General features: G+C 36.9%; 1 protein-coding gene across 6 annotated transcripts in view; it reads right to left on the reverse strand.

Moving 5' to 3' along the window:
* LOC131524876 (rho guanine nucleotide exchange factor 26-like) overlaps positions 1-11,336 on the reverse strand; it is a 55,690-nt gene extending 44,354 nt beyond the window's left edge. Inside the window, exons 1-3 of one of the 6 annotated variants that reach the window (XM_058752255.1) lie at positions 11,071-11,336; positions 10,539-10,573; positions 9,203-10,397 (exon numbers count right to left, since the gene is read on the reverse strand). In XM_058752255.1, the coding sequence (XP_058608238.1) occupies positions 9,203-10,369 (1,167 nt within the window). In that variant the 5' untranslated portion in view covers positions 10,370-10,397; positions 10,539-10,573; positions 11,071-11,336. The remainder of the gene's footprint in view (positions 1-9,202; positions 10,398-10,538; positions 10,574-11,070) is intronic. The other 5 variants (XM_058752253.1, XM_058752251.1, XM_058752250.1 and 2 more) reach the window with 5 other exon arrangements.
* Between the last annotated feature and the right edge of the window lie 764 nt (positions 11,337-12,100).

Here is a 12,100-nt window from a genome sequence, read left to right on the forward strand (position 1 = left end):
TGAGGGGAAATGTTAAAGCGGATTATTAAAGAGAAGTCCAAACTGCTTTTTCGCCGTGTTTTTCACTCTTTTACAGGCTGCCAGAAGGAATCCATCTCTACGGTAAGCTATTGTTGCTGTTGCTTTTTTAACTACAAAACTGAGTTTTAAATTAATTATTGAATAATAATTGAATGAGACTAATTTATTAACGTAATGTTTTAATTCTAGATGTTTATTTGTGTAAATGCTGTATGTGCGTTGAGCTCTGCAGCGGGGAGCAGAGTTGCCATGGAAACGGGGCGTCAACACAACAAGGTCAGTTGTTTTAGGTAAGTTTAGTCCTTAAACTCACACAAATATTACATACAAAAGTTCCTGACACGTTTCTTACTTGTAATTGACATGTTTCTATTGAATATTTATTTTATAGAAATGGTTTAGTGTCTTCGAAGAAGTCTGTTAGCATCTCAGTAGTTTTCAGACCAGGTATACCAACTCTGTAGATTGTGCCCTTGTTTATGAAATTCTGAGCTTTTAATCAGATCGTTGTGTTTATATGACAGGTTTTTATAGCTCTGTAAAGGTTTTGCTGGTGATTTGTCAATGGTTTATTGGAAATAGGCTAATTTACTTAACCTAAACAGATACACTGTACTGTGAATCGATGACGTCACTTACGTGGAGAGTGTAATCTGCTGAAAACAAGTTAAAACACATTTTGATCTTTCATGGTAAACAAATATTAATAAAAATTGTTCTGTGATTTCAGGAGGACAGAAAGAAGTTCTCCACAACAGATGGGGAGCTCCAAGATTTCAACATTTCTGAAGGAGTTGCTGACTGAGAAGTAGGAAATACAGGTGAAATGAAGAAGCTTATGAAATAACTTAATATGCTTTTTTTCCCCCCCACAATATATTTCACCTATATCCCCATGCACCTGTTACTTCCTTTGGCAAAATTATATATAATAGTAACTTTAAGAAGAACTTGACATCGAAACTGAAGTGACACTTGACCTAAATCTAAAAACACAGATTCAGTTAAGATTATATTATTATTACTAGTATTAGTAGCAGTAATATTTTTTTGTATATTATGTAATTATGTTATTATAGTATTATATATTATTCTTTCTTTTATCTGCATTTTACCTCTGCTCTAGCTTGTTTCTTTCTAATAAACCTGGAACTGCAAACTAAATATTGCTGGCTCTGTGACAAATTGCTTGTTTTGTTCCTAGATCCTTCAGTGATGATGGCCTGCTGCACCCCAGCAGAGTTGGAGTGAACCTCCTGCCAGACAGCGTCTCCAAGATGCTATAAACCATAGGACTAGTAAGTAAAATCTCATACATACACTACTGTTTCATAAGTTTGAAGATGTGCGCATATTACACCTTCTTGTGATTAAACCAGATACATATAGCAAAATAAGCACAAATTCTGGACTATTGATAATACCAAGGATGTATCAAAGTCCACTAAAGGAAGTAGAGCTTTTTGTTATTTTACTTTGAAATAGCGTTCCTGATAATGTTTGAACACGCTCTTTTAGTTTAAATTAGATTAAAATACATATTTTTAGCCAAGTATTCACACAACACATCTGATAACCTTGCACTCCAGTTATATGTGATAAAATAAATCATCTTTTGTGTGAAATAATATGAACAGCAGCTATGCTAAACTTTCTCCTTTTGATTTCCTGTTTCTATCTCAGGATTCCCAGCCCAAAGTTACTAGAGATTAGGATTGAACAGCTCCAGATTGGATCCAAACTCACTTGTGAACTGTGACTTCAGATGACACCAACACTGTCAGACTTTGTCTCTACGTCTTGACAGTGAATACGACTATCCCACAAGTACCCCTAGGGTTATTGGTGGAGTACAAGGGGGATGTCGTGGACTCTAGTGCCTGCCCCTCGCAAGTGCCCGCCAGTGCTTGCTCCTCGCAAGTGCCCGCCAGTGCCCCAAGAGCCCGCTCCCCCTGAACGCCAGCCTGGGGGAGCCAGCCGAGGTCTCGGAGGCAGACCCGCTATGGCCTCCCGAGTCCCCAGACCCGCCATGGCCACCCAAGCTTCCTGCTCTGTTATGTCTGTAGATTGTCAAATAAAGTCCTTTGCTCCGAAGCTCCACGTTTCCTCGTTTCCCTGGCCCCAACGACACGTGACAAACACTCACAAAGACTTCAGATGATGGCAACTGTACGTGGACATGCAAAACTGACAAATATTACCCTTATATTGCCTATAAGGGTAAGTCTTATGATTTTCAACCCACTTTGTATCATTGCAATGTCTCTAATATCTGTAAATGAACAATAGTTACACTTTGAGTTATGAGTATCTATATATCCTCTTTTATTTGTAAGCAACACTGCACAGGATGATGCAAAATGAAATGATGAGTTTTGACTAAATGACAAAAAGACACTTTTTGCAGCATCAAAATAAAAAAAAAATAAAAAAGATGTGTTTTGTATCAGTTTTGCTGGCAAATAAACTGTGTATCTCGGAGAAAGAATAAACATTGTTCTTTTACATATATTACCAACATTGTAACAATACAAAATGGATTGAAAATTGTTGAACTTACCCTTTAATAATGTTGAAGGATAGTGTTTAACTGAACACATGGCTAGAGACTTTAATAAGATTTCATCAAAAAACATTTTAACTGCTGTAATTAGGGCTGTGCGATATGACGTACATCGAAAGTATATCGTTTCATATTATGTTATATCGTTTATTTCATGGTGTCGCAAAATACATTGTTTACAGTAATACTACTTCATCATTTGGATGAGTGCGATCTTTACATGCCACCCAAGGGACGTGAAGGGGAGGCAGAACCAGGTGGAGAACGACCAGAACAAAACGAGGAGCTCGTTCCTAAACGAGGGACTACATCAGTAGCATGGGCACGCGTTTTTAAGCACTGCAGTTTTAAAACAACCGATTTTAAGCCGTTGTGTACGCCGTCTCTGCTTCTGTGTGAAAGGACCGCTTTTTTTTTTTTTTTTTTCGCTTTATTGGCTTTGAACAATTACATAAACGGGGATTCAGACTTGTATGCATCAGAATCCCCGTCTTTGCAAGTATCCTCATAAACACAGCGATTTAGGTCTTAAGAGAGCGTAAACTGCTGAAAGAGAAAACAATGTAACAATGTAACAGTATATTGGATCCGGACTTTGGTCTTAAAGGGGAAGCTGTCCAATATTCGTTCTGTCTGCCATTCATATTAATCATAGCACATTGCTAGAAAATCTCTCACTGCTCTTGACTAAATCACTTTTGTAACTTTAATAAGAAGAAATAATAAAAAAAAAAATAATAATAGCCTAATAATATATATATTTATATTAGGGGTGTCAACGTTAACGTGTTAACACATGCAATTAATAAAAAAATTTTTAATGCGTTAATATTTTTTAACGCAAATTAATCGTTTGACAAGGTTTAACCCCAACTTCTTCACGTCATCGCAGTGCGGAAGGTTATCTATCATTGTGCGATGAGGGTGCAGTGAACCAGTGTTGCCAGGGTAACGGCACAAGTGGGCTATTTTGAAAATACAGTTGCGGGAAATATTACAGAGCTGTGGGTTGTGGTTTTTTGGGCTACTTTTACAATGTACCGCGGCCGCCCAAAGTGTATATAGACAAATAAAAATTAAAATAGGTCCTTTTACTAATGTGTATTATACTTGGAATGTATACCTGGCAACTTAAGAACGGAGAGGCGGTTGTAACATAACAAACAACGTGAGTTTCAGCCAGAGCAGCAGAAATAAACATGACAACAGCCACTATAGATTATATAAGATAATAAACACATGATTACGATAGGATATTTGTATGTGATTTTCTTGAGAGAATGTGTGCATCTGAAATGCTAATTTGTGCAGCGATATAAAAGGCTATAAATAGCATATTTTAACATCAGTAAATGACCAAATTCCACATGTGATCGTAAAAAGGAAGTTATTACAAACACTCGATGGTGGTTTGAAGTGAGTTCTGAGTAAAAGTGTACTATTAATCTCATAAATTGTCTTATGAAGCATGATGCTAATATTAGCTCTAATGCAGCTGCAGAACAGGTCCAATTCTTCTTCATAATGCATTTTGTCATAATACTTCATGTAGGGTCGCAAGAAAATGTTTTGTTGTATTTATTTAGAAATACTTTTGATAATAGTTGGGTAAATGTATACTGCGATGTGGCTTGGTAAACGTTTTATTGCCAGTATAAAGGCTGATAATGGCTGAATAAAAACAAAAGAATAATGATAAAAGAATAATAAGGATTATGTCTCATACCTGGCAGAAGTGTGAAAGATTATGTTTCCTTACACTAGTTTGTCATGCATTTCTTTTTCAACATATTTCCAGGTGAATCGTAGTATTTTAAATTTGCGATTAATCATGATTAATCACAGTTCATGACTGTGATTAACGCGATTAAATTTTGTAATCGATTGACAGCACTAATATATATATATATATATATATATATATATATATATATATATATACACACACACACACACACACACACACACATATATACATATACATATATAAATATGTATAGAATCTATACATAATACACGTTAATTATATCTATCATAGATAGATAGATATAATTAACACAGTAAATACTAATTTACACAATGTATGTAGCGTTTCTTATTTATTGTAGTTTTTTGTCCTTTTGTCCTATCCTAATATATCTTATATCTTGGATAATTAATGCACTGATTTGATTCTCTAACAATGATTTCATGACAGACATAAAGTCTATCTTCTCAGCAACAAGTAAATTATTAAAGGGGTCTCCACCTGTGTTGTTTAGTTGAGCTTGTATTAAATTGCACTTTTTTTATTGGGTTAGGGTTAGGTAAAATGAATCATAATCTTTAAAATAATTTAGGGCTGTCGCGATTTGTCAAATTTAGTCCACTAGTCGATTTTTAAAAACGTCAACTAACCGGCAAAATACCGGAAGTGGCGCATTTCACGGACGAGAATCCATAAAACACATTTTTAGACTATTTTCCAAGGCTGCATGATATATTAAACCCAATTAAAAATCATAATTAAGCATAATTGTGAATTCACAAACGCTATGATTTAATAAAATAATTATATGCGATGCAGTTCTAATATATGCGCTTTAATTATACATCCAGGGTCTAAAAATAACACTCGCCAAGCCCAAATGAGAGTAAAAACAGTGCAAGTCGCCAGTTGGCGGGTAAAACTTTTACGAAATATAACAATGCAAAGTAGTGAGAACAACAGCCATCATCAAGATTATCGTGACTAGCTCTGTTCTGTCATAAGCGACAAGAGCGAATCAAATAATAGGATACAAACGGGCTGATAAGGTCAGAGCACTGTGATGGCCAGCTTGTCCACACGGTTCTAATAACTTTTACCTGAGAAGATATTGCTGCTTCGTTTCGGAAGATTAACTTTTCCCTTCTTTATTCTTCATAATCCGAGAATGTGGCGACACATACACCGAGCCGCTTTAGACAGCACACCAGTAACGTAGCGCTTCAACGGACGAAAACACACATAATTATGTCAAAATATGCTGTTTTGACGAGTTACCTTGTAAACGTAGTCTTAAATTAGTTATAAAGTCTTAAATGACCGTAAAGACCGTAAATGACCGTATTGGAGAAAATAGGGTATGTGTCAGATTCACGTCATGTGCATCAGGTTTTAAAGAGATAGCGCTGCTTTTAAAGTAAAACCTGCTGAAGTCTATCATTGATGTAAATCAAAGAACAAAAGACAAAGAGAAATCACTCGACTGCTCTAGTCACTGATTGAGTTTTTTTTTTAATAAAGATTAATCTGTATAATTTATGCATATACAATTTATAATTTATGTGAAGATTGTTTTAAAATCACTTAATATTTCAGAGCCTATTAAATTTTAAAAATAATGGCTTTCAATTATACTGTAAATGTTGAATGGCTATAATTAATAGGTAAAATTGAGGGAAAATGCATTTAATAGAGACACCAGTAGCAGTATTGGTATCAATACTTCATTAATAATAGGCTACTTAGTAAATAGATGCCATTAAAAGCATATTTTAAAATATGCTGTTTCTACATTATAATTTCGAGGTTCAATGTGAAATTATGACAATATAAATATGCGATTAATCATGATTAATTACAGAAATGTGTGTGATTCATTATTTTTTTTAAAGGGGTCATATGATGCGATTTCAAGTTTTCCTTTCTCTTTGGAGTGTTACAAGCCGTTTGTGCACAGATAAGATCCCTGAAGTTGCAAAGTCTCAAAACCAAAGAGATATTCTTTATCAAATTTAAGAGTCGACCAAGCTCTCCTAAAAGGGCTCATTCAAACATGCCCCCACATGTCTATGTCACGGTGTGGGAAGATTTGTATAACACCGCCCAAACGTATACGCAATGAAAGAGGGTGTGATGTTTATTCTCGCTGTAGTATTGTTGTTGCGGCCGCCATGTAGTAGAGATGCTGTGTGTTTAATTGTGAAAGCGAAAGTACTTTGTTTGGTCTTCCAAATGAAGTACACAACTAGAAATCAATGGTTAAGTTATATTTACAACACTGTTCCAGAGCAGTTCAACGCAAATATTCGAGTGTGTGCAACGCATTTTACGGAGGACCATTTCCTGATCCTGGGAGAGAGTGGCCTACAATATGAACAGAATGAATGGCTTTGAACACTATAAAGTGGGGCAATTCCAACGTCGCAAGGACAGTCTGGCGCTTCTGACTCACAGCCTGTAAGTACGTTTCAATATTTAAAGAATTTGCTACTGACTATTCAAACTTGAGTTTTGAGCTGTGTAGAGTAGTGCTTGTTTGGCATTTCTACGATCACAAATGCAGACATGGTGTTGCGCGGCGCGTTGCAACACAACGCGTAAAAAGACTTTATGAGTCATTATAATCAAAAATTATGTCCTCACTGAATGCAACAAAATGCCTCCTTTATAGCGGGTTTTATTGTTTTAGTCTCGTCACGCCGGGACCATAGACTGTAAAAAGGCCGGGACACGGCATCACAATACGGTAAGGGGCATAACATTTCCGTCACACGCTTGAGGTATTCGGCCAATCACAATGCACTGGATAGCTGGCCAGTCAGAGCATACCTCGCTTCTCAGATTGATAAGCTTTGTAAAAATCGACTCGTTTCAGAAAGGCAGAGCATAGAGGAGCAACAATAACAATAATTTTTTAATTTTTTAAACAATAAGTACAGTAGGCTATGTGGAAAATAATGTGTTTTTTGAACCTCGAACCGCGTAAACACATTGCATTACACCAAATAATGTTCGTTTTAGCAACATCATTTGACCCCTTTAACCTTTTATAGATTTTAGATTTCAATTTAATGTCTAATTTTATAGGTCCCCCTTTTATAGGTCCCCCCACCCCCTTGGCCCCCTTCAAATTTTCTGTTTGATAATCTGGCCTTCAAATGAAGCTAACTCAGGGGTGGGCAAATTCGGCCCTTCCAGGCCACTTTCCTTCAGAGTTTAGCTCCAACCCTAATCAAATGCACCTGAACCAGCTAATCATTGTCTTCAAGACTACTAGAAGGATACAGGCAGGTGAGTTTTATCAGGGTTGGATCAAATCTCTGCAGGAAAGTGGCCTGGAAGGGCCAAGTTTGCCCATCACTGAGCTAACTGAATAGCCCTGGTCTAATCCGTTAACATGGGTGTGGGGGAAAAATAGGCACTGAAAACGGAGTAAAAAAAGAAAAAAAGAAAGATAAATCAATAAATCTTGTTGTTTTTTAGTAAAGGGCAAATTAAAAACATTGTAAGTAGGTTTAGTCATTGCAATAGTAAGAACTGCCTGTTTTTGCAAAAAGAGTTTCATGGCCGGTAAAAAAATATAAAGTCCATCTGGGAACTCAATGTGCGCCATTTCATTAGATTTGTAAGGTAAATCATTTATAAAACCACACAAACACAGGAGAATACATCGCGATTTCAAAATAAAAGCTCAAACCATGTCCACATATTAAATTAATTACAGTGGCTATAGCATTTCTGTCCTAAAGAAATGGTCAAATATTAAAGATTAAGTGGACATTTAAATTAAATGGTTCTTGGTCAATATTAAACAAGGATCGCACAGTAATGTGTAAAAATAATCATGCAGGCCTTTGTTGTTATGCGTAATGTACATTAGCTCTATTGTTTATAATACTTTATGTATTTTAACAGTTTTGTTCAATAAAACCATGATTTCTTGTTTTTGATACTTTATTTGAACTAATTATTATCTAACATAGGGCCCTATGAAATCCAAATTTCCAAATTCAGGGGTTTTTTTTTCCTTTTTTTTTTCTATACTCTTTCTTTTAATAATCAAAAGCATCTCCAATTAATTGATTTTATATTTTAAAAAAATATTTTTATTTTTTTTACTTCTTTTTTTCAGAAATACTGCACATTTACATTTGTCACCTAAATAAATTCTGGTAAATAATATTTCTGGCGACTGGTGACAAATAATATTTTTTAAAAAGTGTTTTTTTGATTATAATTTTATTAGTAGTAAACTAGAACACGTGGGTGTGTTGTCATTCTTACACTATAATACTGAACTTTGATTTCAGTAATTTGGACTATGAGATGGACACTTGCTTCTTGCACTCTGTTGCACATTACTTTTGCTTTTAAAAAAAGGATTTAATAGAAATTTGAATTTCATTTGGTTTAATAAAATATTCTTAAGTAAAATTGTTGACTTTTTGTGGGAAATTAATCATTTAGATTAATCGATAAATTAGTTGATAGATTAATCAAAATAAAAATAGTCGTTAGTGGCAACCCTAAAATAATTTACTCAATGCGTGTTAATAGACCATTGATCTGGGGAACTTAGGGCCCTTTTTCATGTGTTCGTTATGTGCCACCTAACATAGGACTCCGGGAACATAGGTATGCTTCCCATGACAGGCTGAAACAAGAAAAGGAACCAGCACAAAAACCAACAGCAAAAAAATATTGTCTAATTTCCGTTATTGACAAAATCTCAGTATCATTTTTTTGGCAATATCACACAATACTATTAGCCCGTTATCTCAAGTTTAACCACTACAGAGACATCATAGCCATTAGCCAGTGGCAGGAAGAAGTAAAATAACTTTTTACTCAACATTTAGTGTTCAACTCACTTTGCTCTTGGATGGACTCACACAAGACAGACTCTCCTCAGCGACTCCTTTCAGCACAGGCTGGGACAATCGTTTGGCCTTTGGGTCTAAAGATGGCACATCTATATCTACGCCACTGACCATTGCTCGGCGATACGATTTGGAGCGCTGGCCTCTTGTCAGCAGTCCTGCGTTCTCATCTCCATCCAGCTCATCCTTACTGGTGGAGAAAGAAGACCCAGTCTCAAACATGCTTCGTGGTCGGAAGGCACTTTTACCGGTGTCCAAAAACTTTTGAGAGGGCTTGCTGAGGCGTGTGTCGGAGACCAGACCTCTGGGTATGATCTGCTGGGTGCCGATCTTCTGCGCTGCGGGACTATGGGTGCTCAGTATGATTGGGGAAGAGGGCTGCTTTCCCTCTAAAACCTGAGGTGACTCTGAACTCTGCCTTTGCAACAAGATGCCCACTGGCCTCTCAGCAGGGGATGGGGTGCGAGGTGTGGGGGGGTCTGAGGGGAGGCTAAGGTTGGAGGAGATGGAGGGGATGCTGGAGGTGGAACTGTGGGATGGGGAGCTGCGAAGGTTGATGGGAGACCCATGGGCATCCTGCGACTGGAGTGGAGGTGAACGTGTGAAGTTCTGAGGTGATACAATAGGTTTTGGTGAAACAGTGTCTGGCGGTGGAGATGCATTCCTAAAAACAATCTGATCTCTTTGAGAGGTGAGAGTGAACTGACTGGAGAGACGTTTGAAAGGCTCTGTTATGTCATGCCAAACACTGAGGCCATTCCCATTCTTGGTGGGCAATGTTGTTTTAGGGGAAGAAGCAGCCTCCTCATCCTTTTCATCGTCCGATTTCGAGAACTTTGACAGCGAAAACCGTCCATTTGATAAATATCCAATACTGATGCTCCGAACAACCCTAGTCTTCCTCATGGGTTTGTTGAGAGTGTGTTTCAGCACTGCAGTGTTTGATGCAGTGGTGCTAATCTTCTCAGCCGGCTGAGTGAGAGTGAAAGTACACCTATCATCCACAGGAAAGTCTGTCATGAGAACTCCATCTATTTGGTAACTGAGCGGTCTGGGCTTGGGCTTCATGTCATTTTCATTCCGTCTTTTCCAGAGAGGAGTGATATTGTTATTGGAGAGGTCCACTTCATTGCCAAGATCCATAATGAGTCCATTCATATCACTCAGCAATCATTATGACCCTTGTCTGAACCGAAAGAGAGAGGAAAAAGTTACATGATTGCAAGTTGAACTGTGCCCTGAAACTATACTGATCACTTAATAACATCAACTTTTTTTAAAAAGACTTATAAGGATAGTTCACTCTAAAAAATAAACATATACTCACTCTCACGTATTTCCAAACTTGTGTGACTTTCTTTACTTAAAAAGAAGAACATGAGATTAGTCCCAGTCACATTCACTTTCATCGTATTGAAAAAAAGACTTAAGTGATAAACTGTCAATCACTAGCATTTAGCATAGCATGTATCTGTAACATAGATTAGAAGAAAATCATACATGTTTGGGAAAACGTATATATATATATATATATATATATATATTTTCTTTCTTTGACAATATTTTTACTTTACGGTGAAATATTCCTTTAAATTGTGAGCGAGGATGCACAGTAGGTACCATCCACGATTATAAATTTACAGGTTAATAAGGTTTTAACTTCGTTGAATAATCAACATTGCCGAGTATTGCTGGTGGATTTTTCTAAGTTTTCTAAGTATTTGGAAAAATAGTAAAAACAAACACCCGACATCGCGTACACAAGATTCACCACGCACGCTATTACCGTAACTCTCTAGTAGGGAATAACAAGTGTTCGTGCCTAAACTTTAAAAGATTTATAAAGAAATGCAGCATACCTCTTTGTGAAGATTAACTTACTATAATCCTGCTCTCTACTCATGTTTTCCTGACTGCATAATTCCAGCGTGGCCTTTTTTTCCCTCGAAAAATAAAAATGAAAATGCTCTTAAACTCCAAAAACCGTGCCTTTTGCGGTCTTGCAGTCGTGTGTGTGTTCAGATCGAGACTTCAGTAGTGTAATAAGTGAAGGTTTGGCAGAGAGGGCAAAGAGCGCCCAAGTTCACGTGACGTCATGTGCTCGAGGATCGAGCTAGTGTGAGTGGCTTGCCTCAGCTCAGACACTCAGTGAACTCAGAGAGAGGAAATACTTAATAAGAGGAAATCTTAATAAACTAAATTAGTTGTAGTTTATCCTAGTCATTCTTAATAAACTAATTTGTGTGTAATAATAAGTGCTTCAATATAGAGATATAGTCCTGAATAAGTGAATTCTTAGCGCCATCATGTGGAGCTAATTTGGCAATGTGTTCAAAGACTTAACATTTCTGCATCGTATTTGATTTAAAATAACTTTTATTATTATTATTATTATTATTATTATTATTCATTTAAGGTTAGGTTATGGAGCAGGTCAATTTGGCCTCTCCTCATGCAAGCTGAGAGAAACTGTATGTACAGCGCCTCACAGGACCATAGTGAATAAAGGTCGTGGATCATCACGTTGATGTGATGGAACAACCAGGCTGCACTGTAGATGATGTAGAAGAACATGAGGCAAAACCTTAGGAGAGTATCGAGGCAGGGGGGTCGCTGCTAGTGGCAGTGATGACCACAAAACTGTGGAAAGTTACAGGTAGCCAGTGAAGTGAGACCAAGAGGGGTGTGATGTAGGCTCTTTTTGGTTGATTGAAGATCAGATGCATAGTTCTGAAACATCACTGCAGAGGTCTAATTGTGCTAGATTGAAGGCCAGCCAACAGAGTATTGTAGTAGTCCAGTCTTGACCAGTTGTGCAGTGAAATTTCTGTTTCTTGTCGTTTTGATTGGTGTTTGTTTTGTAGAACCTTGCGCAAAGAAAATTTCCTT

Source organism: Onychostoma macrolepis, chromosome 18, assembly GCF_012432095.1.
Source record: "Onychostoma macrolepis isolate SWU-2019 chromosome 18, ASM1243209v1, whole genome shotgun sequence".
NCBI classification, from domain to species: domain Eukaryota; kingdom Metazoa; phylum Chordata; class Actinopteri; order Cypriniformes; family Cyprinidae; genus Onychostoma; species Onychostoma macrolepis.